Source organism: Triticum aestivum, chromosome 3B (genome assembly GCF_018294505.1).
Source record: "Triticum aestivum cultivar Chinese Spring chromosome 3B, IWGSC CS RefSeq v2.1, whole genome shotgun sequence".
Lineage (NCBI taxonomy): Eukaryota > Viridiplantae > Streptophyta > Magnoliopsida > Poales > Poaceae > Triticum > Triticum aestivum.
The window spans coordinates 501912049-501936564 of NC_057801.1; the positions used below are offsets into that span (position 1 = coordinate 501912049).

Sequence of the window (24516 nt, forward strand, 5' to 3'; positions counted from 1 at the left end):
TTGCGTTTGTACTTTCCAATTCCCATCTCTTTACATTCTTGCACTTGCATGCTTTACTCTTTCCGTTGCCCATACTCTTAATATGCTTGTGTAAAATGTATTGTGTGCCTATTAACATGTGATAAACTCAACCTTAACTTGAAGAATTTTAAAAACTATCACCTTTACTTGTTAAGGGTCTAATCACCCCTCTTCTCAATCTTTCGGTAATAGTACAACGGAATGAACTGGGGGAAGGGGGAGGGTTGTTTTTGCTCGAGCGATACCGACATGATGGCCCGTTATGAAGGAGGAGTTGTGTCCTGAGCGGCCACGACCGCCAACTTCTTGGTGGCCCTCTCCCTCATGCGCCACCCTTGTCGTTCTGCCGACCGAGCATTGCAGGCGGGCTTGCCCGGGTTTGGCAGGACGATGCACATCGTGAAGGGTTCTCGCGGATCCATCACGGTGGTGGCGGAACGGGCGGGACAAAGGCGATCAGGGCAAAGAGGGCGGGCTTTGGCGCGGAAGGAGTGGTAGGATTGTGAATGCCCATGATTCGAGCGGGGTTGTGGATGGGGCATGGGTGTCGGAGTTCATCACGGCTCCCCTCGATTTGGTGCCGTATATAAAAAAAGTTCATCGAATATGAAAAAAGTTCATCCCATTTGAAAAAGTTCATCGAATTTGAAAAAGTTCATCGAATATGAAAAGAATTCAGCAAATTTGGAAAAGGTTAATCGAATATGAAAAAATTTATCAAATATGAAAAGAAAAAGTTCATCGTGTTTGAAAAAAGTTCATCGAATTTAGAAAAAGTTCATCAAATTTGAAAAAATGTTCATTCCAATTTGGAAAATAGTTCATCAAAATTGAAAAGGAGTTCAGTGAATTGGAAAAAAGTTCGTCAATTTTAAAAATAACCATCGATTTGAGTTCACGCATTAAAGAAACGGGAAAATAAACACAAAAAGGGAAAAATGCTAAAAAGGACAGAAGGCATTCCTTATACATAGAAATAAGGAACGAAAGTACAGAAGCACCAACGAGCAAGTGGCCTAGTGGTTAGAGCAGAATCCATGGAGCGATGAGATCGCGAGTTTTCAATCCTTCGGAAAAGGGGAGATGGGCCGGCCCGTTTGTCGCGAATGAAGGGGGGGGGGGGGATTGGAAATCGGGCGCTAAAGACACCAAATAGGATCTGGCTATCTCCGGACGTTTTGATGATACGGTCTCAAGACGTTTGCAAGCTCTTTTGGTGATGTGCTACGGGGATGCCCAAGAGTATTTACTCAGGATTCTGTCTTTTTCTTGCTGAGCAGGGTAGGGTAAAGCATATTTGGCCAGAATTTGGCGTTCACACGCGGCGACACACCCAAGGCCACCAACCGGCAAGCCAATTAACCCAATCAATTGTGATCCACTATTTATTTATTCGCCTTGGATACCAATACCACATTGTTTTCTATATATCCCTTTTCGACCCCCTCCCTGTCGTCTGCCTTCCGTTCTAGACCCCTCCTTCTCCCCTCCCCAAACCAGACCAAGCAAGAGCAACCATGGCTCCGATTGGCGTGGGCAGCACCCTCCCCGACGGCCAGCTCGCGTGGTTCGACGAGAACGACCAGATGCAGCAGGTCTCCATCCACTCGTTGGCCGCCGGCAAGAAGGTCATCCTCTTCGGCGTCCCCGGTGCCTTCACCCCCACCTGCAGGTATCTTCCTTCACCAGTACAATCAGTCAACAGATCGAGAAAAACGAAGTGAGCGTTTGTTTGACCTCTTGTAATCGATGGATAGAGACGCTGAATTGTTAGCGGATGGATCCAAGATTGACTTTTCCTTCTCGCTTATAGCTTCTGCGAAACCAGGCCCTGTAAATCTAGATTTGCTTAGGAGCCAGGATCCCCTGTTCCTCCGGAATTGATTTACTTTGTACCGTAATAGCTGCAAGATTTGGCTTAACTGCCAGCTTTTCCTTGTCAAATTTCACATGTAGATGAGAATTTGTGAACCTGGACGCATCTAGCTAAGCTTCCATAGATTGATCTTTCTGTGAGCGAGTGCTCTAAACCGGCTGATTTGACGGGATTTTTGGTAGAGCTTGGTCTAGTACTCTAGTAGATTGATTTTGTTTCACTGTTTCAATTTATAGTTTAAGTAAGTTTGAGATATCTGAGTGGTTACTTCACTAATCACTACCCTGTGGCCAAATCGTTTTTTTTTCTTGTATTAGGTCGTTATCTGCTCCTGCCGCAAGAATATTTTGCTTATTTTTTTCTTTCAGAAAACGGGATTCTGTTGCTCCTTTTATCCTGTTTTGTTGACTTTACTTTTTCATATTGTAGAAAGAAAAACGTAAATGAATGAGATCCGGACGTCCGGACGTCAGATTTTTTACCATGTCAAATTGAATGTTTTTTATGGCAATTTTAGTTGACGCGAGGATGGCAAGTTTAGTTGGCAAGCACAGCAATTTCTGGCAAAAAACAAACTACAGGCGGATTTGCCATGCTTACCAACTAAACTTGCCATGGTCAAATCCTGAACATTCGGGACTTATTAGCGTCCAAGAAAAAACACTCATACTGTGTCTTCTCTCTTCTATGAATACAGCAATCAGCATGTACCAGGCTTCATTACTCAGGCCGAGGAGCTCAAAGCCAAGGGTGTAGATGAGATCCTGCTTGTCAGCGGTATGCTTTCTGCATTTTTTGTGTGTTCATTATCATGTTCTGAAAGCAGATATTGCTGTAATTTTTGCCGACAAATACCTTTTTACCTGAACATGGATGGCCACATGAAAGTATATATTAGATGTTTTGAGTTCTTAGTGTTCTCCGTATAATAGTAAGGTAGCTCCCTAGTACAATTGAATGACCGGTTCATATTTAGTGAATGTGTGAACGCCGAAAGGGCCTGTAGCCTAGTTGTTGCAATTGCAATGACCTTAGTATACGAATGGACAGTTGGACACACTATTCTCAGCGTTTGATCTTGATTTAAAGCAGCTAGGTCCATAATTGCACTTGATTAATTCACTATGCTATTATTTTGCAGTTAATGACCCCTTTGTCATGAAAGCATGGGCGAAGACATACCCAGATAACAAGCATGTGAAGTTCCTTGCTGATGGAGCGGCTGCATACACAAAAGCACTTGGTCTTGAGCTTGATCTTACGGAGAAAGGATTGGGTCTTCGTTCGAGGCGGTTTGCTCTCCTTGCTGACGACCTCAAGGTCACCGTCGCAAACGTCGAGGAAGGTGGCCAGTTCACAATCTCTGGTGCCGAGGAGATCCTCAAGGCACTGTAGGGGCTTCAGCGCTTCGGAATCGCAGCGATCACCCAAACCTTGTGTCATATCGATGTAGTTTGAACTTGTCTGCCAAACTGCTAGTGGGAATAAATTGTCGATGTGCATTTCTTCATGTACTTTATGTGCGGTGCAAGTGACTTAAGAGTTTTCCAGTCATTGTTGGTTGCGTTGCAAACATTCTGAGATTGTTGAAGGAAAATGGTGTGGGTGGTATTTGTGTGAATCGTCATTACCTTGTGAAATCAACAGGCAAGTGTTTTTTTCATGGTGATTGTCTTAACTGGTATGTTATGCAGACTAGAAGAACACCCGTGCGTTGCAACGGAGCCACATTAACTTTAAGAGTTCAATATTAATTATGTTAATATTACATTTAATATTCTCATACATATCAAGTGACATTGACGGCCTTTTTACCATCAAATTCTCACACACACTCTCTCCCTTCCTCCTCCTCACTCTCTCTCCCCCTCTCCCTCTCTCTCTTTCTCTCTCTAACACACACATATCCATCTTATTGGATACGGGACCATAATCCATCTATTTCACACGCACACGCGCTAGTGCATAACAATATGAATTATAAAACAGGTTCAAGGTAGTAACAAGGATTCTTCTCATGCATTAATAAACAAATGTTCTGCACTGAAGACAAGATAACCAATTCCCAAAGTGCATCAGAGCATCACAGAACATTACTGGCAAGATAAATGCACGACGATACACCCGACTCATTTAATTAATATAATTAAATTATCAGTAAATTAGTCACCAAACTGCTCGGATGAACCGGAAAAGAGCCAACATATATCATCCTAGACAAACGCAACATCAACCATTTACCTTGGTACTTTAGGGGCCAACAGGAGGATGCATGTAGAAGCGCTTCTTGCCTGCGAATCCACAGCGAGAGAGAGAAATTGGAACCCATTCCCATCACCAACTAATAAAGAAAGCATGTAAGAAAATTGATATCGGGCCAACTTGGATCTTCGGTGATTGTCCGCCGGTATGGAGAATTTAGGAGGGTGGGTGCAGGGAGTGGCCTTGTGGATGATGGATGGAGGCGCGGAGGGACGTGGTCACCGGAAGGTCGAAAGCGGAGAGGGTCGGGCACGTTAGGTGGAGCCGGTGGTGCGCGATAACCGGAGGCGGCCCAATCGTGGGCGGCGAACCGACGATAGCCTCGGCCCATCTCTCGACGCAGCGAAGATAGAGAGGGCGGCACTTTCGGTGCTCGAGGCCGCCGCTCGGCACCATCTACATCGAGGGGAAAGAGAGGCGAGAAAGCGATAGGGTGATGCGGGGCTAGGGATTGCGGAGGAGGGTTGGGGCGTGCGATTTGAATGGATGGTTCTGCCCACCTTTTTCTTGTACGTGGCGGTGGAGACGGCGGCGTCCAGCCATGCAGGCGAGGCATGGGTCGGGCCGGGCACACGGCGAGGCGCAGTAGCAGAGGCGGGGGCGATTTTTTGCTACTGAGATGGAGGGTGTGGGATTGATCGTTCATGTTCTCTTTTCCTTTTTAACGGGAGATGGATGCGATTTTTTCACAAGAGGAGAGATGCGACCACGTACAGATTTCATAATAAATTAATTAGGTCCATAACGGGATTTCTTTACAATGCGTTAAGATTTACGTGTTAGTTTTCTTAATAAAGAAATGCACTGATGTAGGGATCGATTGATTCGGGTAAGGAAAGATAGATTCGTGATCTTTTGTATGTTAGGAAATTAGTGGTTTGCAAGGAAAGAGTGGAGAGAAAAAGAATCAATGCGACCACGTATAGATTCCATAATAAATTAATTAGGTCCATAACGGGATTTGTTTGCAATGCGTTAAGATTTACGTGTTAGTTTTCTTAATAAAGAAATGCACTGATGTAGGGCGCGATTGGTTCGGGTAAGGAAAGATAGATTCGTGATCTTTTGTATGTTAGGAAATTATTGGTTTGCAAGGAAAGAGTGGAGAGAAAAAGAACCAGTACGAGGGGGTGGTGGGAGGTGGGACGAATAAAAACCGGACGAAATTGGGAGGTGGGAGGAGGCGAGTAAAAACCGACGAAAAAAACCAACGAAATTGGGAGGTGGGAGGGAGGATAAAAAAAACCAGAGGAGGTGGGAGGAGGACAAAAATAAACCGTACGAGGCTACCAACTGCTCCATTAAGAGTAGAGATTGTTTGTGAAAATAACATGCGACGACGACTTAGCGAGCGGATCCCCTTAAAAAAGACATAGCGAGCAGATTCCCTTAAAACTGGTAGAAATGGATACGATTGACGACGTTGATAAATAGTGGTGAATGTTGGCATAATTTACTATCATCATGCATGGAAACGAATCATCAAGAAAAAGAATACTTCCTATTACTACACTCATAGGAAGCTTCCTAATCTCTGCTACCAAACAGTTTCTGCCCAAACAAGGAAGGAAAGTTATGGACGTGATTCGAAAGGAAACAAACGTTATGAAGATTAATTAATTTAGATTTGATCTTTAGAGATTGATTCTTTTACATAAAGACATTACTAAATAATTTGCGTCAGTATGGAAAGTTCTGATCCGTTCAGTTTTTTTCGTTGTGTGAGAGGGTGAAGTGAAAATAAACCGATGAAGTGGGGGAGGCGACGAAAAAAATCTACGACGGTTAACCTACGAAAAAAAAACCGGACGAAAATGATGGGACGAAAATTGACCGGCGAAGACTACCAACTGCTCCATTAGGAGTAGAGATTGGTTGGTTCGATTTTTTTTGCGTGGAGGGAACTACCTGGGAGGTGGGAGGGAGTACGAAAATAAACCGTCTCGGCTGAGCGGGAGGTGGGAGCAAGTACCAAAGAAGTACCAAAAAAGACCGGATGAGGTGGGACAAAAATAAAATCCGGAACGCGACCTACCAACTGAGACATTAGGAGTAGAGATTCCTGTTTATGTGCTTTTGTGTTATTTAGATTTTGCTGCTTAAGCAACAAGCATACTATTGATGCTTTAGGGCGACAAAAGATGCTATGCTAATTTCATTGCAGCTCAGCTGAGACGAGAAGGAAATATACATCACTTCTTTCCCAATCTCACTTACTTTGAGCTATTTTACAGGCGCCTCTCTTCACCAGATGGCTCCCTGTCGAAGCAACGCAAACTGCCCGTCTCACCTACGAGAAAAGCTTCTTGATCCACAACCAACTGCCCGTCTCACCTATGAGAAAAGCTTCTTGATCCAGCGAGAGAAAAGCTTCTTGATCCACAACCAACTGCCCGTCTCACCTATGAGAAAAGCTTCTTGATCCAGCACCAACACCGCACACGTTCATCTCGACCTTGTCTACGTGCATAGATTTCCTCCTGCTGATACGGGGGATCTTCTTCAGCTTGCCACCGCGGGAATCCAGGCTCCTGTCCTCGAGCTCTTGCCAGCAAAATGAATCGCTGGCCTTGGCCGAAGTGGCCTCCGTGGCATCGACAACGAGAGACTCAGTGATGTCGTCCTCTAATCTAGGCCGCCGCCTCGATTTCGAGCGCCTCGGATCCTGAGCGACGTTGTCGGCATAGAGGACGTCCTCGATCCGTGACAGAACCGCAAACGCCAAGCTCTCGAGAGCCCTGGAGTAGCTTTCCAAGATGGCAAACCCAACATCCTGAAAGAAAAGAGCACATTGAATAGGAAACGAGTACTGCAGCACGCAGCTAAAAATTAGCACTGCAGCACGTCGGAAAGCAACTGAAACATTGTTGCTTCTCTATGTACTAAGTGGTACCTTGTTGTATTGGATCTTGCTTATGTCAAGCGATGACTGGGCAGATCCAGGGAACTTGTGCTTGAGGATGAGCAGGACGGTCTGTGCGCGCTCCTCGAATTGCTCGCGCTTCTCCAAGCTGACGCCGGGGCCCCATGACAGCTTGTTGCAGAGTTTCCTCTGCCAGATGACAACGGAGGCCTCGATTCTGTCCTTGAGATCGACGATCTTGTGTTCCGTCGATAGGTCTACGGAGTCCAGGAGTCCGTTTGGGTCAAAATAATCATCGGTTATGGTTCTGTATATGGAGTCTCCGAGACTTTCCCTCCCATTCTGCAAGAGAAGCAGCCACTCTGTTTGATTAGCCTTAGAATTTCTTTCTATCTGAAGAACTATACTGCTACATTAATACTCCCTCCGATCCAAAAGAAAGTGTCGTGGATCTAGTTCAGCTTTATTTCAAATTTGAACTAAAGCCACACTACTTTTTTGGATTGGAGGGAGTACTACATTTCGGGAAAATATATTGGATCTATTAGAATTAGGTGAACCTTGGGTAGAGCCTCGATGTATTCTTCTGGAATCTCCATCTGTGCAAGGACATTTGCATTGATGGCCATGGCTGCCTTGAGCACTTGCCCGACAAGGTCCTTCTGGTGCTGGAGCCACTTCCTCGATTGGTCGGACAGACCCTCGGGAGGGACTCTCACCGTTGGGATCCACCATTTCTCGCCGTCTCTCGGTGCATCGCCCTTCTCGCTCTCGTTGGCGTTTTTTGACACGTACCAGTACTCTTGTTCGTCCTTGAAGTTGTCAAGATACCCCTGTTCCAGATACACAAAACATCAACTTTGACTCGGGAAATTGTTGAGAAGGATCGCGGAATGAAGATCCTAAGAATTTGCGTACGAGGAGCATCGCGTCAAGTTTTCGCAAGGCGGGGATGTTCATGAGAATGTCCCTGCGTAGCTGGGTGCCCATCACCTGCATGCGTGTGATAAAAGTTGCAATATATGTGATGAGTGCTAGAAAAAGCCTATTGGTGTTAGTGGTGTGAGGCAGTGAGAGTGACCTCCATGCTGGTGCCATCCTCGGACACCTGTTGCAATGGAACGAATTCGACGATGTGATCGGTGACCGACAGAAGCCAGCCGATCTCCTTCTTCCATCGCGCTTTTCGGTCGGCCGACATGGGCTCTAGGCGGCGCTGCTCCCCGAACACGGAGGCTGCAAATCGGTTGCCAAATTTCATCATGAAGAAGAAGAAGGGAGGGAGGAATAGAAGAATGTTGCATGTACACTCGTTAACTTTACCTGCAAGGTTTGTGATGGAATTGGAGAGAGCAAGGGCGGAGGAGACACCTTTCCCGGTGCCGGACATGTCCTCCCCGAGCAACAGCTTGGCGAATCTCTCTTTCACCAAATCCATTTCTGCATCCCAATACGGCAGCCACGTCAAAACCTATGCATGCGATTACGAACAAACTGTCACCGTCAGCGCCCAGCACATGGAGACCATCGAACCTGAAGGCGGTCCGGCGTCCCGGACGACGTTCTTCGGCGGGAGTTGCCGACCCGGCGCGGCCCTGGACCCGTGGCTCCTCGACAGCACTCGCTTCTGCATCGGCGGCAGTGGCGCGACGACGGCCTCCGCCTCCTCGTCCATGCTCCGCCTGCCGCTGGTGCTGCACTGCGAGGACAACGACGACGACCGCAGCAACCGGGAGGAGGACGAAAAGGATGACGAGAGGGACGGGCTGGGCGTCATGACTCGGCAACTCGGTAGGAATCTGTCGAGGCTCTGTTCAGGGTGTGGCGAGATCGAGTCACGCAGGTATGAGGGAAGCTAGGCCGCTCGACTGGTGCACGGACGTTTGTGTTCGACCGGGGGTTTGGTTTTTGAGGAGGACGCCGGCCGCTTCGCCGGCGTGCATGCCGGGGAAGGCCTTGGAAGGATTGTGTTGCAACCTTGTGTGTGGCCTCTCCCCCGACGTACGACCGACTCAGGCGTGTGCGCGCGAGTGTGGCTGGCTGGCTGCCTTCTCGCATCGCGGTGGGGGGCGTGGTTTTGTTGGGGAGCAAAAGCCAAAGATGGCATGACACTGATGCGCCATTGTTTGGCCAGACCAAATATAAGCAACATACTATTTTTCCTCCCTTAGATGTAGGCAGTGTGCATGCCTTCTTTTGCCTTGATTGTTTTCTTTCTTTTTTTCTTCTTTTTCTAAAAAAAGGGAGGTTGAAACTGTTAGATCTAAAGTGTGATTACACTAATCATGAACATGATCTAACCATGTCTACAACACTGCTGACATAAACAGAGAGGGTTTAGTGGTGCAATATGAGTCATGGAGGTTGCTTTATTTATAAAGCGGGGCGAAAGACTTTTTCGGTACGAGTCATGGAGGTCGACATGATCGCCTGCTCGTTGCAGGCAAGGTTGAGCGCCCGTGTGTTTGACATAGTCAATCTCCTGGACGTTCTAATCACCATAGGCCGCCGCCGGCACTGTCTAGGAACGACAGCATGTAGGCTAGATTTTCCCGCCGATGCACCGCCCCCTTGGATCAGATATGGTTTTTGAGAATGTGGGGCCGTACTTGAATTGAGAATAGTGCAGGTGGTTAGCTCTCTTCCTTTATTAATTATCGTTGGTGACAGGGGACCTAAACCATTATTTGGTTTGGGTGCCCCTGACCAGGCGCATCAGTTAGGGTGGAGAGACACGTACTCCCTCCGTTTTCTTTTTAGCCTGCATATAAGATTTGGTCAAAGTCAAACTTTGTTAACTTGACTAAGTTTATAAAAAAATATATTAAGATTCATAATATGAAATCAATATTGTTAGATGCATCATGAAATTAATTTTCATACCATATAGCTTTCGTATTGTAGATCTTGGTATTTTTCATGTAAAGTTGGTCAAACTTTACAAAGTTTTTTTCGAGAAAATGCAAAGGGCTTTTGCATTTCATTGCATTGAAAAGGTAGAGTTTTGGTACATTCCTCCTAGGAGGTCAATTACAAATGGGGATCAGTAAAACTAGTGCACGTCCCAGGTGGGCGGCAGAATGAAGCGTAGGCCGTGGGCGCCCGCTCTTGCCCACTGTGCGGCTTCCTCTTTGATCTTTGAGACCATGACCTGAACCAGGGGTTGGGCGCTCTCGAAGATGCATTCGTTGCGCTATTTCTAGATCATCCATGGTGTCAACAGAGCAATGGAGGCTAGGCCCTTACGCATCAGTGTTGGCGTGTTTTGCCTTGCCTGCAGCCACCAGTCCATAAGTGAGTCTTCGTGGCTTGGCCCTGCAGTGGTCATCCGTAGCCAGGATAGGATTTCATGCCAAGTCTGCCTAGCGAAGGGGCACTCCAAGAGGAGGTGGCACATCGTCTCGGGAGCCTGGTCACAAAGTGGACATCGTGGCTGGTGCTGGAGACCGCGTCTAGCCAAGCGGTCGGCCGTCCAACACCGGTCCTGGTTAGCCAACCAGTGGAAAAACTTCACTCTTGGCGGCGCCAAATTCTTCCATGAGAAGCAAGTCATGGATCCCTGGAAGGTGGCAAGATAGCAGGAGCTAGCAGAGTATATACTAGAGACCGTCCATCTCCAAACTAGCTGATCAGGGGTGTCCGAGAGCGTGATATGCTCGATCGCCAGCCAGACTTGAAGGTACTGGCCAATCTCGTGTATGCCCAGGGTCCCGTGAATGTCCCTGGCCCAGCTATGGCCTTGCAGTCCTTTAGCGACGGTCCGGATTTTGTGCCGGTGTTTTGATATGCACATGTAGAGTGCCGGGGCGATCTCAAAAATGGACTGTCCATTTATCCAGCGGTCTTCCTAGAAATATGTCGGTGTGTCGTTTCTGAGGGTCATTGTTGTGGATGCGAAGAAGAGCGCTCACTCCTCGGCAGAGAATTGTAGGTCCAGGCCATTCTAGGCGCGCTCATGGTCAGTGCGCGAGAACCATAGCCATCGTAGCCGCAGAGCAAGGCCAGCGCGCTCCAGGTCCTGGACTCCCAGGCCTCCGTGCGATATGGGGCGGCAAACGCGGCGCCAGTTGACATGGCAGTGGCCTCCGTTGGCGGCAGCGTGGCTAGCCCGCAAGAAGCCGCGCTCAATCTTCTCAATTTGACGAAGTGTCTTCTTTGGCGGTGCGTAGGCGAGTAGTTGATGCAAAGGGATGGCAGGCAGCACGGACTTCACCAGCGCAAGCCGGCCAGGTTTGTTCATCAGGTTGGCCTTCCAAGTGGGGAGCCGACTGGCAATCCCATCAACTAAGGGTTGCAATTGGGCGGCAATCGGTCGGCCTACCGTGAGGGGGATCCTGAGGTAGGTGATCGGCAAGTCGACGATGGGGCAGCCTAGGTGCGCAAGTGCTGCTATCGCCTCACCCATGTCACAGTGCAGCAGTGAGGCGGAGCTCTTGGCATGGTTCACCATCAGGCCGAAAGCACGGCCGAAGAGCGTCAGGACCTCACGCACGGCGATGATGTTGTTGGGCGAGCAGTGGCAGAATAGTACCACGACATCCGCATACAGCGACACAGTGGGAATGGAACGCCTCGGGTGCAGCCGCGCCATGACTCCCGTGTCAATAGCGCGCTTGATGAGCCTGCTCAGGATGTCGACAGCGAGCACAAAAAGTTGTGGTGACACAGGATCACCCTGCCGGAGCCCCTTGCGGTGCCAGATAGGTGGCCCTGGATCACCGTTCATCAGTATATGTGTGCTTGCCGAAGATAGGAGGATGGCGATCCACTCCATAAATCTATTTCCGAAGCCATATTAGCGCAGGGTCTCCATGAGGAAGGGCCAAGCCAGGGAGTCGAAGGCCCATGCAAGGTCCAGGTTGAGCAAGACTCGTGGGGCACCCAACTGGTGGAGAAGCCGGGCCGATTGCTTGACTAGGATGAAGTTGTCGTGGAGGCTCCTGTCGGCGATGAACGCATTTTGGCTCCGGCTCATAAGGCTGTCCAGCTTCGGGGCTAGTCGTAGGGACAACACTTTGGCGAAGATCTTTGCCACTAGGTGAATAAGGCTTATAGGCCGATAGTCATTCAACGTGGCCGCGTCCGTGCATTTCGGCAGCATGGCCACGATTAACTTTACAAAGTTTGACTTTGACCAAATCTTATATGCAGATTAAAAAAACGGAGGGAATACATTGGTGTTGGCCCCTCCCTTGTAACGTTATTTTTTTGACTTGTTTAATCTGTTAGATCAAACCAACATACTACCCCTTGATCGTTAGGCTTAACTGCATTCGCCCATTCCACATTGAAATGATATATCAAAGTGAAATTTTCTTTAGGGTTGCCCCCCCCCCCCTCTGGTTTAGGCGTTATACAGACTCTACATGTTTCTTGTATTTCGCCTCTTTTTATTTTTGTTTTTTGTGAGAGGACCTTGTTTGGCTGTGTGCATCTTAGGTATGTAGAGGCCGAGTGTAATGCTTAAACCTTTTAAGTAATAAAGCGTCCCTTATCGAAAATCAAAGTGAAGTGTTACAACAACTCACAAAAGCACCATAGAATCTCAACACTTATATATAGAATAGAAATATATTATGAACCAATGCAATTCATAACAACTTTATTGTTGCCTCTAGGGCATATTTCCTAGGTGGTGATGCCGATGGTGATGTTGGTGTGCATGATTGGATTGTGGTTTGATGATGGCTTATGATGCGCCATGTGCTGATTTTTTTGAAATGAACTTGTTGAATTCGGTGCCTTTTGGCTAAATGTGTTTTATGTTAGTTATTTGTTGGATTGGATGAAGTATGTTGATGTTCGTAGTTCAATTATGATGTGGTGCATTTGCATTGTTTAATTTTTTGTTGAAATGTGATGCATTTGTTTGGAATGTTTGTGCAAACGTTTGAAAGAAATAGTAAAAGATTTTTTTAGAGGATTTAGTTTTGAGGGAATGACCAGGTGCACAACAGTTTAATCTTTCAAAATTTAGGGGATTAAAGGATAGAGGAGGGGGGGGGGGGGGGGTTGTAGGGGATTAAAGCATAGGACAAGGGCTAGAGATGCTCTAACTTGTCCAGGTTAAGATTGTGTTGAAATGTCTCCCGCTGTCGTGCCGCAAGTGACTCCATAAAGCCAAACAAACCACATATTTAGAAGCTTTTGTGCACCCTCTCGCAAACAAAGTGATACTCCACCTTAATATATTTTGTCCTCGCATGGAACAAGGATTAGTGGAGAGGTACATAGTTTCAATATTATCACACCCCAAACAAGCAGCTGTTGGCTACGGCACACCCAATTCACCAAGCATCTGCATTTGCAAGGTTTCATATTCAGCTTTATGTACTTGGCCGAGAACAGTAGCCTGTCATCAGGACATCCATGCATGTCGTGAGGACATCCCTCCCTAAAAAAAGGCACTGACCAAAGTAGACTCGGATCTGATACGGAGACCAAGAGAAATAGTGCCTCTTCAATACCCCTCCGTTCCAAAATATTTGTCGTGGTTTTAGTTCAAAATTTGCTACTATCAGCCACCATTTGTGGTGTTACAGATAATTAAAGCGGCCCTTTCTCAGAATTATGGTATTTCTATATATGAAGTACTTGGGAAACGAGAAATGAGTACAAAGTACTACCAGTCTAACAAAGAGGGCTGTATAGTCCATTCACCAAACCAATTGCCGTCTCTTCCTTAAAAAAAAATAAAGAATATTTCTGTAAACCCCATGGTACATTACGCAATCACGCATTTCCTGATTACAATCCACTCTAGGATGACCTGAATCATTCTACATTCACAATTTCACACCATCACCATGTACATCCACCATACAGAGAAAACTCGAGAAGAAATTAGAATAACCCGAAAATTTTCATTTTACGAGGCGGGGGAGGAGGTACCACGCATATACACCGAAATCGCCAGAAAAGTAGAAACTCGCAACAAAGATGTACAAGATTGCAAGACAGTACGCACAGGACCTCAGTGTTGCTGCAAGAACCAGACCATATCAACATGTTTCTTCCTAGGATTCAACTGAAAGTATCTCAAGCTCTGCCCACCAAAGCGGAGATAACCTCGGCGTTGCTGCCTCTGGTGAAATCGATAGCACTTCTCGCAATTTAGCGGTGACCTCTCTCATACTTGGTCTCTTTTTCGGATCACTCTGGATGCAGTCCTCGATCAACTCGCAAATGATATCTAGATCGTTTTCTTTGTGAGTCGTCAAGGTAGGGTCAAGCAAACAGGATATACTCCGGTCATCCTTAATGCACTCCATAGCCTGTGAGAAAAAAATGTGACATATATTGTTACTTCTATATGCCATTTTTGTGTATTATGTAAGTTTAAGTATTCAGTGTCTTTGTCATGCTTACTAAGTTCGCAAGAGAGCCCTCGTGTTCAGAATCTGGAGGCTTTCCTGATATGATTTCCAGCATGAGTAGACCAAAACTACATACATTCCCAGCTGGATCAGCACGTATTGGCTCATGGTGCTCACTGGCGTCGTCATTCTTGGGCATCTTTTCTTTGGAAATTACTTCTTGCCAAACACTCATGTCGGCTATCTGTGAAAAGGCTCGGTTTTAGGAGCAGAAACGAATATATATGGTGTCCTCATGCCTGGTCTTATTTAATTTGTTCAAAATTAACTCTAATACAAAGAGCGCACATGCACACCCTAGAAAAAAAATTCATATGAACTGGACGGTACTTCACCTTGTTTAGTTGCAGGGGTTTAGAACAAGTTGCATGTAATTTATGTTAGTTTGTCTTTTTTTGCATAATGTCCAGAAAAGGGGTTCAGAATGATGAAGTAACAGTTGTGTGCTTCAATTTCTTCCATTTGATATTACCAGAATTTTGTCTACAAATACAGTTCTCGTTTGGCACCCATCATTTCATTTTATTTGGCAAGTGAAATGACAGGGTTATGGATAGGAATTGACATAACATCCAATAGGCATTTGCTGGAATTCCAAATGAATGACATGTCCAATTCCATGATAGCCAAACAGGTTGGGTATGGAATCACAAATGAATTCCATGATTCCGGCTCAAAATGATGGCTACCAAACGACCTCTTACGAAATTTCCTTTGAAGATCAAATAAATAGAAGTTGTGAAATTCATAATCATGTACCTTTGCAGCTCCATCCTCGGATAATAATATGGCACTTGACTGTAGGCCAGGGTGTGTTATACAAGGGTTGAGCTCATGCATGTATTGCATGCAGTATGCTACTCCCATAATTACTCTCATCCTACCATTCCAATCAATATGATCAAATCCATCAACTGCAAAAGGCAAATCAAAACATTTTAATTTGAGCACAAAGACTAAACAGTAAGCATTCTAACAGTAGGATAGCAGTAGAAGCTCTTACCGTGGAGATGCTCATAGAGTGTCCCATTGGCTGCGTATTCTAACACCATCATCCTCATGAAAGGCTCCTCCTCCTCGCAGTATCCAAGCAAGTTGATGAAGTTCTTATGATTAATTCGTGAGAGCGAGTCTATCTATGTGTTGAAAAAAACAAGTTAGAAGAAATTATTTGTTTTAGATCCATATTGCAAATTGTAGCAACAGCATGGGCTATTCCTCTTATAAGTGACACTGAATTACCTTTTTCCGGAATCTCCCCTCGGAATGCTTTGACCAATCTTTGCTGGACGCAAGCACAGTTGATACAACTGCTATCTCAACTCCACTTGATAAGGTTCCCTTGTAGACGGTGTAGTGTGGATAGCTTGCCACAATGTTACTGAAGTCCTCACAAGCACCTTCCAGCTCTGAGCGTTGCAACTTGGGTACTCCTGCGGTACATCAGGAGAGCAAAACTTGTCACAGATGCCCAAGTAAGAGGCAAATCAAGCAGGCATTTGACAAGATAGCAAACAGAATATTTACCTGTCACAAATGCCTTCTGCAGCTGGCCACTGAGTCCAGTCTTCCATGGACCTATTGTTGCCACCGACTTATTGCGGCATAGCAAAAGCATGCATGCAATGATAATAAGCAACAGAGCAATTGATGGAATCACAATTGCATACAACCACTTCATAGATCTTGTTGACCCTGCTTCCGAAGGAGTATCAGAAGACTTGGGTGGAGTAACTGGAGGATTTACAGCAGGTGCGGGTGCTTTGGGACTAAATGCTGAAAACGATCCACTCCCCGTAGAAGGAACAGAAACTGAGGGTGGAAGAGGAGCATTTGCGAAAGGAGCCGCCGCAAGATTGCTATCCTGAAGTAGTCTGCGCCTACTAACCTGTGCAGCTGGGTTTCTTGCTGCAATTTGTGTAGGAAGACGTGCTGGGAAAAGTAAGAAGGCATATTATGGTACCAGCTGATGTATTTAAGAGCAAAACTGAACTTGCATAGCAGTACCCTAGCTTACCGGAGAGATTGCTGGTGTCTCTTTTTTTCTCCTCTGTGGAAGAACCAGACTCGAACCTACAAAGGTCCACATTCAAAAACTGCTATCATCAGCTGATAAATCCTTTTCCTAAATAGGTTATAGAAGAAAAATGATGATAACTAAATGAGAATTGATGAAAATCCTAGTTTCCTTACCCATCATCAGCTCTTTGATTCAAAATACCCCTCCCGAGATGATCATAGATGTCGAAATCAGTTTCCTGATCAAAGTTCCCATGGGAATTTTGGACCACGGGCCACTGAAATCTGTTGTTGGAAAGCAATCTGTCGAACAAGAGGCATCATATCATGAAATTTGGCTTGTCGATCAAATATTTCACAATGTTAATCAGTCAGACGACCTACAAATGCTTGAGTGATGCCATTTCTGCTATCTTCTGTGGAACTTCCCCAGTCAAGTTGTTATTGCTTAGGTCCAATATCTCCAACGTTGCGAGACCACCAATTTCCTTAGGTATCAGTCCACTAAACAAGTTGTTGGATAATATACTGCAAGAAGACACAGGAAGGAATCAAAACATTGTAATGGTTGCAGCAAATGTTATAGTCGCATGCAAAGTAAAATTAGAGTATCACAAGTTGCCAAAAGCAGTTGGTTAAGGAACAAGTGCTTGATTGATAGATGGACATCTTTTATGCTACTGAGTAAAATCGACACGACAGAGATTTCTTTGATTTTGTCTCATATTTGACCCACAGAGGTAAGCTGATATGCACACATCATTGTTCTATAAAGGATGGAACCTAACAGTTGTCGGTTGGTTAGATATATACACTTGAAATGTCCTAACTGATTGTTGGTTGACATTTTTTAAGCAAATTGACTTTGTTTAGATACTCATATCTGGCAAGAAACTTATGAAGGTAAGACAAAGCAGTAACCACTACAGAATTACCTATTTATCTCTTTACCATATTGCAAACAGATAGCTTAGCAAAAATACCAATATATTGTTGCTCATGGCAAGCAATTTATATTTGTTGCACAAGCATAAATACAAAATTGTGTACTTACAGAGCCTGCAGATGACTAAGACCTCCTAGTTCTGGACCCAGGGTACCTCTTAATGAGAGATCTTTTAGGTTCCTGCAAGAGTATAGTTCACAGTAAGTACAAACCTTAAGATGATAAATCAAGCCAGAACCCCTCAAAAATACTGAAATAGAACAAGAGTGGTAAAGTTGTGGTACACCGCAGGAATTAGAAGGTAATCTTGAATGCAAAACAGAATCATCTTGAATAACAAAAGATTCTATTAAAACATATGGAGTCACCATAAACTTTTCGACCTAAAATATAAAAACAAGTAGCGATGATGAGGTAAATGCTTGATGATTAACTGAGTAGAAAACAAACATTTTCCTTCATATGGTAAACTTCTAGATGAGGTGGCTGGCGTATGGAAGTCAACTTGGCACCAGAGCAACATATCCTGAGGGGTTCTGGACTATCATGTTTCGCTTACAAGATCTAGATGAGGTGGCACCAGAGCAACATATCCTAGAATTACTCCAAGCCAAGCACGCTTAACTTTGGAGTTCTTTCCGAATGGGCTCCCGGAAAAGAAGGAATTCCTTGTTGATATGAGTAGTCTCTCATTCCTATTAAGCCAGGCTCTCACATGCATAAACCGCCTTCATAAAATTTTCTAGTGTTCCTACTTGTTTGGGGGTTGCAATTTCTTTTCTTTTTGTTCAGCTTGGTGGTATCATCGGATAGACCTTGATTCTCTTTGTAATGAAGAGGTGTGCAAAACTTTGGAACATTCTCTGAATAATAGGAGGTAAAATCTTGAAGACGGGTCACACGCGAAAATCTATGATATAAACATAAGCTATACTGTGCCAACCAGTGATCTTATATAGGCTGAGTACAACATTCTGTTGATGATGATTCACTTGAACAAACTTGCCAAAAAAAATCTAATCAAGCTAGCTAATAAAAGGTAGCCCCCATTTTGGACCTTCAATGTTATTGTATAAGAGCATCTCCAATAGATGGTCCAAATTTTGACGGTCCAAGACCGGAGATGTAAAATTTGGACCGCCAAAAAGTGTGTTTGGGAGCTCCGAAACAAGGCCAACTCCAACAGATGGTCCAAATTCATGGTCCAAAAGAGCAACTCCAATAGATGGTCCAAATTCATGGTCCAAAACCGGCCAGCAGCCGCGGGGAATTCCGTCGAACACCTTGTGCGCGCGGTGGAAGAAGATGGCCGCCGGTTGGATTGGCTGCTGCTGATGGCTGCGGTCGGCTCCGGACGGCGGCGGTGATAAGAAATGAGCTTGGAGGCCGGCCAAGAGGAGCTCGGCGGGCGGCGAAGAATAGTTCGGCAGCCGGGCGGGGGGCTTGGTGCGGCGGTCGTGCGGCGGGCGCAACGGCCGTGGACAGGCTCACGGCTGACGGGAAGGAGGTCGGCGGCAGCCTAAGACCCGGCGGAGGCCTACCGCGGCAGCCGGACCGCCGGAGGCGCCCAATCCCGCGCCGGCTGCCTCCCGATTCGGCGACGGCCGGGCGGCTGCGAGCCGGCTACCGGCGAGGGAGGCGACGGGGGCGACGGCGGCGGAGGGCGTTGGCGCCGACGGCGAGGTTTTGGGCGGTCGCGGCGGCGGATTCCGGCCGGCTGGTCTTCGGGCGGGCGGACGGGCGCGGGCGGGAAAGGAAATGAAGTGGCGGTTGGGCGTTCGCGGGCGGCGGCTGGTTTTGGACCAGATGCACCTCGTGATGTAAATTTGCACCGCGAGGTGTTGTATTTTACATCACGAGGAGGCCGCGGTCCAATTTTTTTTGCATATGGACCGTCTGTTGGAGCAGCATTTTTTGCCCCAGGCGGTCCAAAAGTTAGGTACTTTTACATTTGGACCATCTATTGGAGATGCTCTAAGCCAACAGTCTCACTTTATAGGTCAAGAATCCCACATCACAAAATTGAGAATACCAGCAGCAGAAGAAACAAATCATAACAACTTAGCTGTAGCGACTTGTTCGTGTTGGTGGAATGAACAAGTAGTTCTAATAACCAGATTTCTGATTGTGTTAAAGCTTCATATAAGCTTGTGAAAAGGCTTCCAGCTACCAAAGAAAACATTTTCTGGGAATTTGCGAACAATGCATCCATGGTAAATTCAAGATAGGCGAGAAAAAAAAAATCCTTAAGAGTTGCTCCTTATTCAGCCCAAAGAAGTAGTAGTATATTTTAGGAGTACTAATTTTTCAAGAGTATATATTCAGTATAGTATTTACCAAAGAAACCAGAGTTGGTCATTTATGTACATAATATTTCATTTTCCTTATTCAGCCCAAAAAAGGGTACCACTCCTGAAAATGAAATATTTTAGGAGTACTAATTTTTCTAACTGCTATGTAGAAAAAAAATACGAATGCACTCCTAAAATCCTTCATAATATCTAGTCCGTTAATGGTTGAGCCTCTTTGCTTCTACCTTCTCTGAATTGCTACACAAAGCGGAGACATGCTTGTGTTGACAGTAACTCAATAGACTCAACTGATGCATTTAGTACTCAAGAAAGTCAAACCACGATAACTGTGAAGGAGAAAACTAGGAATAAAAGGGGCAGTTGCCGATGCAGCATCCATTCAACAATAAATCAACACTAAAACAACTCTTGAAGAGAGAAGGATACAGTCAAATGGAAGACCCGTTAAACAGAAGATGAACTGCATTTCCATTTTCCAAATAGACTCATGAGCCACTAGTAAACATTGAGGAGGAAGAAAACAAAGAGGAAATCATCCAACTCACAGCATCACAACCCTGTCATCGGCGCAGCGGACGCCGTTCCAACCGCAAGGGTCGGCGTCCCGCGCGCTCCAGCCTGCCATGGCGCCATGCGGATCCTCCTCCACCCTAGACTGGAACTTGAGCAGCGCTGAGCCTGCAGCACGAGCACCAAAACCCCAATCGATCAGCCACACCAGAACCCCAAGAGCTCAACCCCCAAAAGCACCAAAAAAGAAAACAACACCGGCGAGCTGTCTGCCCCCTACCTTCAAGGTTGATCGCGGAGCAGCCACAGCAGACGCACTGAAGCGCCAGCGCGACAACCGCGCAGTAGAGCAGCGCGTCCATCTCCCACATTTCCACTGGCGCGCGGCGGCTCACATGATCCTCTTGGCGAGCCTCTTGAGCAGCCTGGAGTGCATGGTCAGGCGCGAGGGACGCCCATGGCGTGGCGCGGCGCCTACTTAACCCTTATTGGCACGGCAGCAGAGCAAAGCCTGACGACACGCTCCCGCTCCTGCGGCCGCCTGCAAGAAAGACAGAGACAAAAAGAGCTCAGAAACGTGTGTGTGTGAGTGTGTGTGTGTGTGGGGGGGGGGGGGGGGGGGGGGGGGGGGGGGGAGCAGAGGAAACTTGCGTCGCTCAAAAAGCAAAGGAGCAGCTTTGGCTTTTTGCCTGGTGATTCGCCTCTGCCAATTTCGCTTACGCCGCACGCGATTCGATCCGAGGAGATGGAGAAGAGAAGCTTACACGCCGCGGCGTTGGGGAACGGAGGGGAGGAGGAAGACGGAGGAGGGGAGAGGGAAACAGCGGTCGTCCGTTCTTGGAGGAACAAGTAGTAGTAGTCGGAGAAAATCAAGAAGGACAACACAGCTAGAGAAGAAAAATACACTAGTAGTAGTATATAATATTCAGAGCAGCAGACAAGGGAAGATAGTAAATTTTTAATGGCGCTCCAATCTCCCAATGTCTAAGATTGCGTTTTCTTGGAGGAAAAATGGGGCGGAAGAATTCCACGGCCATCTGTCAGACGATTCCGCGCTGGGATACCGGGTCGGGATTAAAGAATCGGACAGGACGGTCGCTGTCGAGGGCCATGACAAAGGGCTCCGCAGCCCACGCGAGCCTCGTCGTCGCCGGCGACGGGTTCGACGCCTAGCCTTTTTAAAATTGCAGAAATCCTTTCGTGCTCATCATCACAGATGTCAATAAACTATGCTCCCATCCCATTTAACATTTTTATAAACCAATTGCAATCAGGCATCCTCAGCGACGCCAAATGCGATTGCAGCAAAAATCGCCTCCTTCTTTTCTCTTGCTGCTAAGGGTACTTGACATTAAACCAAGCAGGTCGAGAATCTCGAAGGTTGATACAGCGAAATGCTTTTAAATGGAGTAAAATTCAGAGGTAGTCAGCGGAAGCCTCCTGGCCTTACCCGTTTTTTTCTGGATTTTCGAAACGAACAGGAGGATGGTCGGCGTTCGCCGGTCGGAGGCTTCCCTCCCCTCCCGGGGAGATCCTCCAAGGGGGGGACGGTGACGGTGACGGTGGCCGGCGGCGGGCGCGAAAGAGAGAGGGGGTGGACGGAGGAGGAGACGTGCGGTGGGCCCGCGGCGGGACAGGTGGGACGCGCAAAGGAAGGAGGGCGAATTTTTTAAGTTGGAATGATTTTTGCCGATTTTATTGATGCCCGGCTCGGGCCTAGCTGTCCGCCAGTATCCTTGTTATCTTTCTTTCTTTCTTTTCTATTTCTTTGCTTCCCAGATTATTATTCACGTCCTGTCTGTTTGTTGGCTCCCACGTTGTGTGTCGTTGCCTCTTGTCGTGCGCGCCAGTCTCCAGCCTGCCTGCCTGCCTCCAACCCACTGCTATTTCGATATCTGGTGAGGGGAATGAAGGTACAGAGTATCCGGGCAGTTGTATCTTAATCTTTTTTATTAATTTTACGGGAAAAACTTTCAGTCTATTCATGTGACAGCATAGAGAACACTAGGACAAGCTGATTATGTTTCTGTTTATTGCAAGGCTCAGACATAGCCGCCGCCTCCTCTTAAAGAAAAAAACTTAGGATAATGATGGAGCCTACGTGCATAGGCTTGTGCGGTTTGTTTCTGATGGGCACACTGCTGTGGCGGTTAATGACAGATTAGTAACTTCTTCACCAACGATAGAGGCCTGCGGCGAGGGGATCACATTTCTCCCGCTTCTCTTTAACTTCGTTGCAGATAGGGATGAAAATGGAGTGAAAACTTTCCGTTTTTCCGGTTGAAATATGAAAACGAAGAGGAAATATGAAAACAAAAATTGAAATTTGCAAAATGGAAATGGAAACATAATATTTTATTGGAAATGAAAACAAAAACGGAACGGTGTTTTATGATGGAACAGGTGTGGAGACGGAACTTTCCGTTTCCGTGAATATGAAATTTTTGTTTTTTACTATAGCCATGTGGCTGCTTTGTAGCCCAACCACCAAACAATACACAATGACACAATGATTAGAATGGATCATTCAAGGCTCAACTTCTACCAACACAGACGTACTCAACTAGATTCTATACGCAATTGCCAGTACTACAATACTATGCTAAGTTCCTAACATAATCATATTATTTTATAGCCATGTCAGCAATTCATTAAATTTGTTTGTTTTGGTGTGTACTTATTTATGATTCAAGGGATTTTTAATTTTCGGTCAATGCCCACTTCTGTTTTCGTGTCCGTTTTGTATTCGCTCCATGTTCGTTTCCGCTAGTATCTGTTTCCGTATTCATTTCCGGGGTTTTTGTATTCGTTTCCTCTTTTGCAAAGAAATATGAAAACAAATGTGGTAGCACCCATTTCCGTCTGTTTTCATCCCTAGTTGCAGATGTGTTTCTTGTATTCTCTTGAGGGCCTCCGTGGCAGGCCATATTTCCCCTGTAATTTCGCACCTCATCCCGGAAGGGGTATCACACCTTCAGTATGCAGATGACACTATCATCATGGTCGAGCTCGGTGATCTTTGTCTGGCTCTGAAATTTCTTTTGCTCTGTTTTAAATCGTTCTCAGGTCTGAAAATCAATTTCTCTAAGAGTGAAGCTCTGGCCATTGGGGTGACCGAGCACGAGGCGTTAAGAGTTTCCCAACGGCTTAATTGTCAGCGTGGGTCGTTCCCTTTTAAGTATCTTGGTCTTCCTATTGCTCCTTTCAAACTACACGCTAAAGATTGTTCACCCCTTGTCGCCAAGGTTGGCAATCGGGTCATGCCCTGGCGTGGTAGGTACAACACCAGCGCGGGCAAGGTATGCCTCACCAATGCATGCCTTCCCTTCCCATGTTCACAATGGGTTTCTATCGTCTCAACGATGGGACCCATGCGGGTTTCGACAAACATAGGAGTGCCTTTTACTGGAATGCTGCTGATAACCGCCGAAAATACTGTCTGGTTAAATGGCAGCACATCTGTCGCCCCAAATCCTACAACGGTCTAGGTATTCTGAACACTTCAATCATGAACAAGTGCCTGATCATCAAGTGGTGGTGGAAGATTCGCACTACGGGCCCCGGCTCTCTGTGGTTTGCCCTGTTGAAAACAAGTACTTCCCCAATGGTAGTCCCCTCTTTGCCTTGGTCGCGGGTGGCTCATTGTCCTGGCGTGATCTGGTTAAAGTGCGAGATGATTTCAGAGCTCACATCAAGTTTTTGGTGGGGAATGGGTCCTTTGTTCGGTTCTGGCTTGATTGGTGGTGTGGGGATTTCCCCTTAGCTGTTGCCTTCCCTACCTTATTTTCGTATTGTTCATCTCCGGAGATCTCAATCTCTGAGCTCTCCCACACAGTTTGGGACCTAGGTTTTAGGAGAACCCTTTCTCCCGAAGAGTTGGGTGACTAGAAGCTTCTTGCTACCAATTTCCCTGTTTTCTCGGAGGAGAATGATTCTGTCATCTGGCCTCATACTACCTCTGGTAGATTCTCTGTCAAGTCACTCTATGGTCGTCTTATTTATAGTACGCCTACTAATAAGTTCAAGGATGTATGCAAAGCTTGGGTACCTCCCAAGACTAAATTTATTCTATGGCAGGCTATCAGAGGGCGCCTGTCGGCGACTGATCAGATCAGGAAAAGGAATGGCCCCGGGTCCGACCGTTGTGCCCTATGTAACTCTTTGGAAAACTCTGGCCATATTTTTTTCGGTTGTGCTCTTGCTAAACTAGCTTGGTCCTTTATTCGTGAGTGGATGGGAGTTCCCTGGGCTCCGTCCTCGTTCGCTGAACTAAGGCCTTTGATCTCTAGTCTGCTGGGGCAGAAGAAACGACTCTTCTGGGTTGGGTTCCC

General features: G+C 46.4%; 3 protein-coding genes across 4 annotated transcripts; 1 reads left to right on the plus strand and 2 right to left on the minus strand.

Annotated features, from left to right (window-relative positions):
• The first annotated feature begins 1273 nt into the window (after positions 1–1273).
• On the plus strand, positions 1274–3560 carry LOC123070589 (peroxiredoxin-2C). Its single transcript, XM_044493852.1, has 3 exons — positions 1274–1693; positions 2595–2674; positions 3039–3560. Exons 1-3 carry the CDS (start codon positions 1539–1541, stop codon positions 3290–3292), a joined length of 489 nt encoding a protein of 162 aa, XP_044349787.1. The 5' UTR covers positions 1274–1538; the 3' UTR covers positions 3293–3560.
• A 2658-nt stretch (positions 3561–6218) lies between these two features.
• LOC123065602 (rop guanine nucleotide exchange factor 9) lies at positions 6219–9071 on the minus strand. The gene is made up of 7 exons (XM_044488850.1): positions 8556–9071; positions 8346–8462; positions 8104–8258; positions 7941–8015; positions 7583–7855; positions 7053–7364; positions 6219–6932 (listed from the first exon to the last, which is right to left on the minus strand). The coding sequence occupies exons 1-7, from the start codon at positions 8797–8799 to the stop codon at positions 6558–6560; spliced, it is 1551 nt and encodes a 516-aa protein (XP_044344785.1). The 5' UTR covers positions 8800–9071; the 3' UTR covers positions 6219–6557.
• Positions 9072–13677: 4606 nt separating this feature from the next.
• On the minus strand, positions 13678–21867 carry LOC123070590 (protein MALE DISCOVERER 1). 2 transcript variants are annotated; one of them, XM_044493854.1, is made up of 13 exons: positions 21636–21867; positions 20466–20726; positions 20221–20353; positions 17472–17543; positions 16802–16945; positions 16592–16720; positions 16416–16471; positions 15926–16330; positions 15641–15831; positions 15402–15534; positions 15158–15312; positions 14391–14582; positions 13678–14296 (listed from the first exon to the last, which is right to left on the minus strand). In XM_044493854.1, exons 2-13 carry the CDS (start codon positions 20554–20556, stop codon positions 14039–14041), a joined length of 1959 nt encoding a protein of 652 aa, XP_044349789.1. In that variant the 5' UTR covers positions 20557–20726; positions 21636–21867; the 3' UTR covers positions 13678–14038. The 2 variants fall into 2 exon arrangements, with proteins under 2 accessions (XP_044349789.1, XP_044349788.1); XM_044493853.1 differs by lacking the exon at positions 21636–21867 and adding an exon at positions 20837–21199.
• Between the last annotated feature and the right edge of the window lie 2649 nt (positions 21868–24516).

Coding starts and splice junctions, on each gene's coding strand:
- LOC123070589 (XM_044493852.1), top strand. CDS start 1,539: ATGGCTCCGATTGGCGTGGGCAGCACCCTCCCCGACGGCCAGCTCGCG. Junction 1,694..2,594: donor GCCTTCACCCCCACCTGCAG/GTATCTTCCTTC, acceptor CTATGAATACAG/CAATCAGCATGTACCAGGCT. Junction 2,675..3,038: donor TGAGATCCTGCTTGTCAGCG/GTATGCTTTCTG, acceptor ATTATTTTGCAG/TTAATGACCCCTTTGTCATG.
- LOC123065602 (XM_044488850.1), bottom strand. CDS start 8,799: ATGACGCCCAGCCCGTCCCTCTCGTCATCCTTTTCGTCCTCCTCCCGG. Junction 8,259..8,345: donor TTCCATCACAAACCTTGCAG/GTAAAGTTAACG, acceptor ACCGATTTGCAG/CCTCCGTGTTCGGGGAGCAG. Junction 7,365..7,582: donor ACATCGAGGCTCTACCCAAG/GTTCACCTAATT, acceptor CTTCTCTTGCAG/AATGGGAGGGAAAGTCTCGG.
- LOC123070590 (XM_044493854.1), bottom strand. CDS start 20,556: ATGTGGGAGATGGACGCGCTGCTCTACTGCGCGGTTGTCGCGCTGGCG. Junction 17,544..20,220: donor GATGACAGGGTTGTGATGCT/GTGAGTTGGATG, acceptor ATACTCTTGCAG/GAACCTAAAAGATCTCTCAT. Junction 15,313..15,401: donor ACTCTATGAGCATCTCCACG/GTAAGAGCTTCT, acceptor TGCCTTTTGCAG/TTGATGGATTTGATCATATT.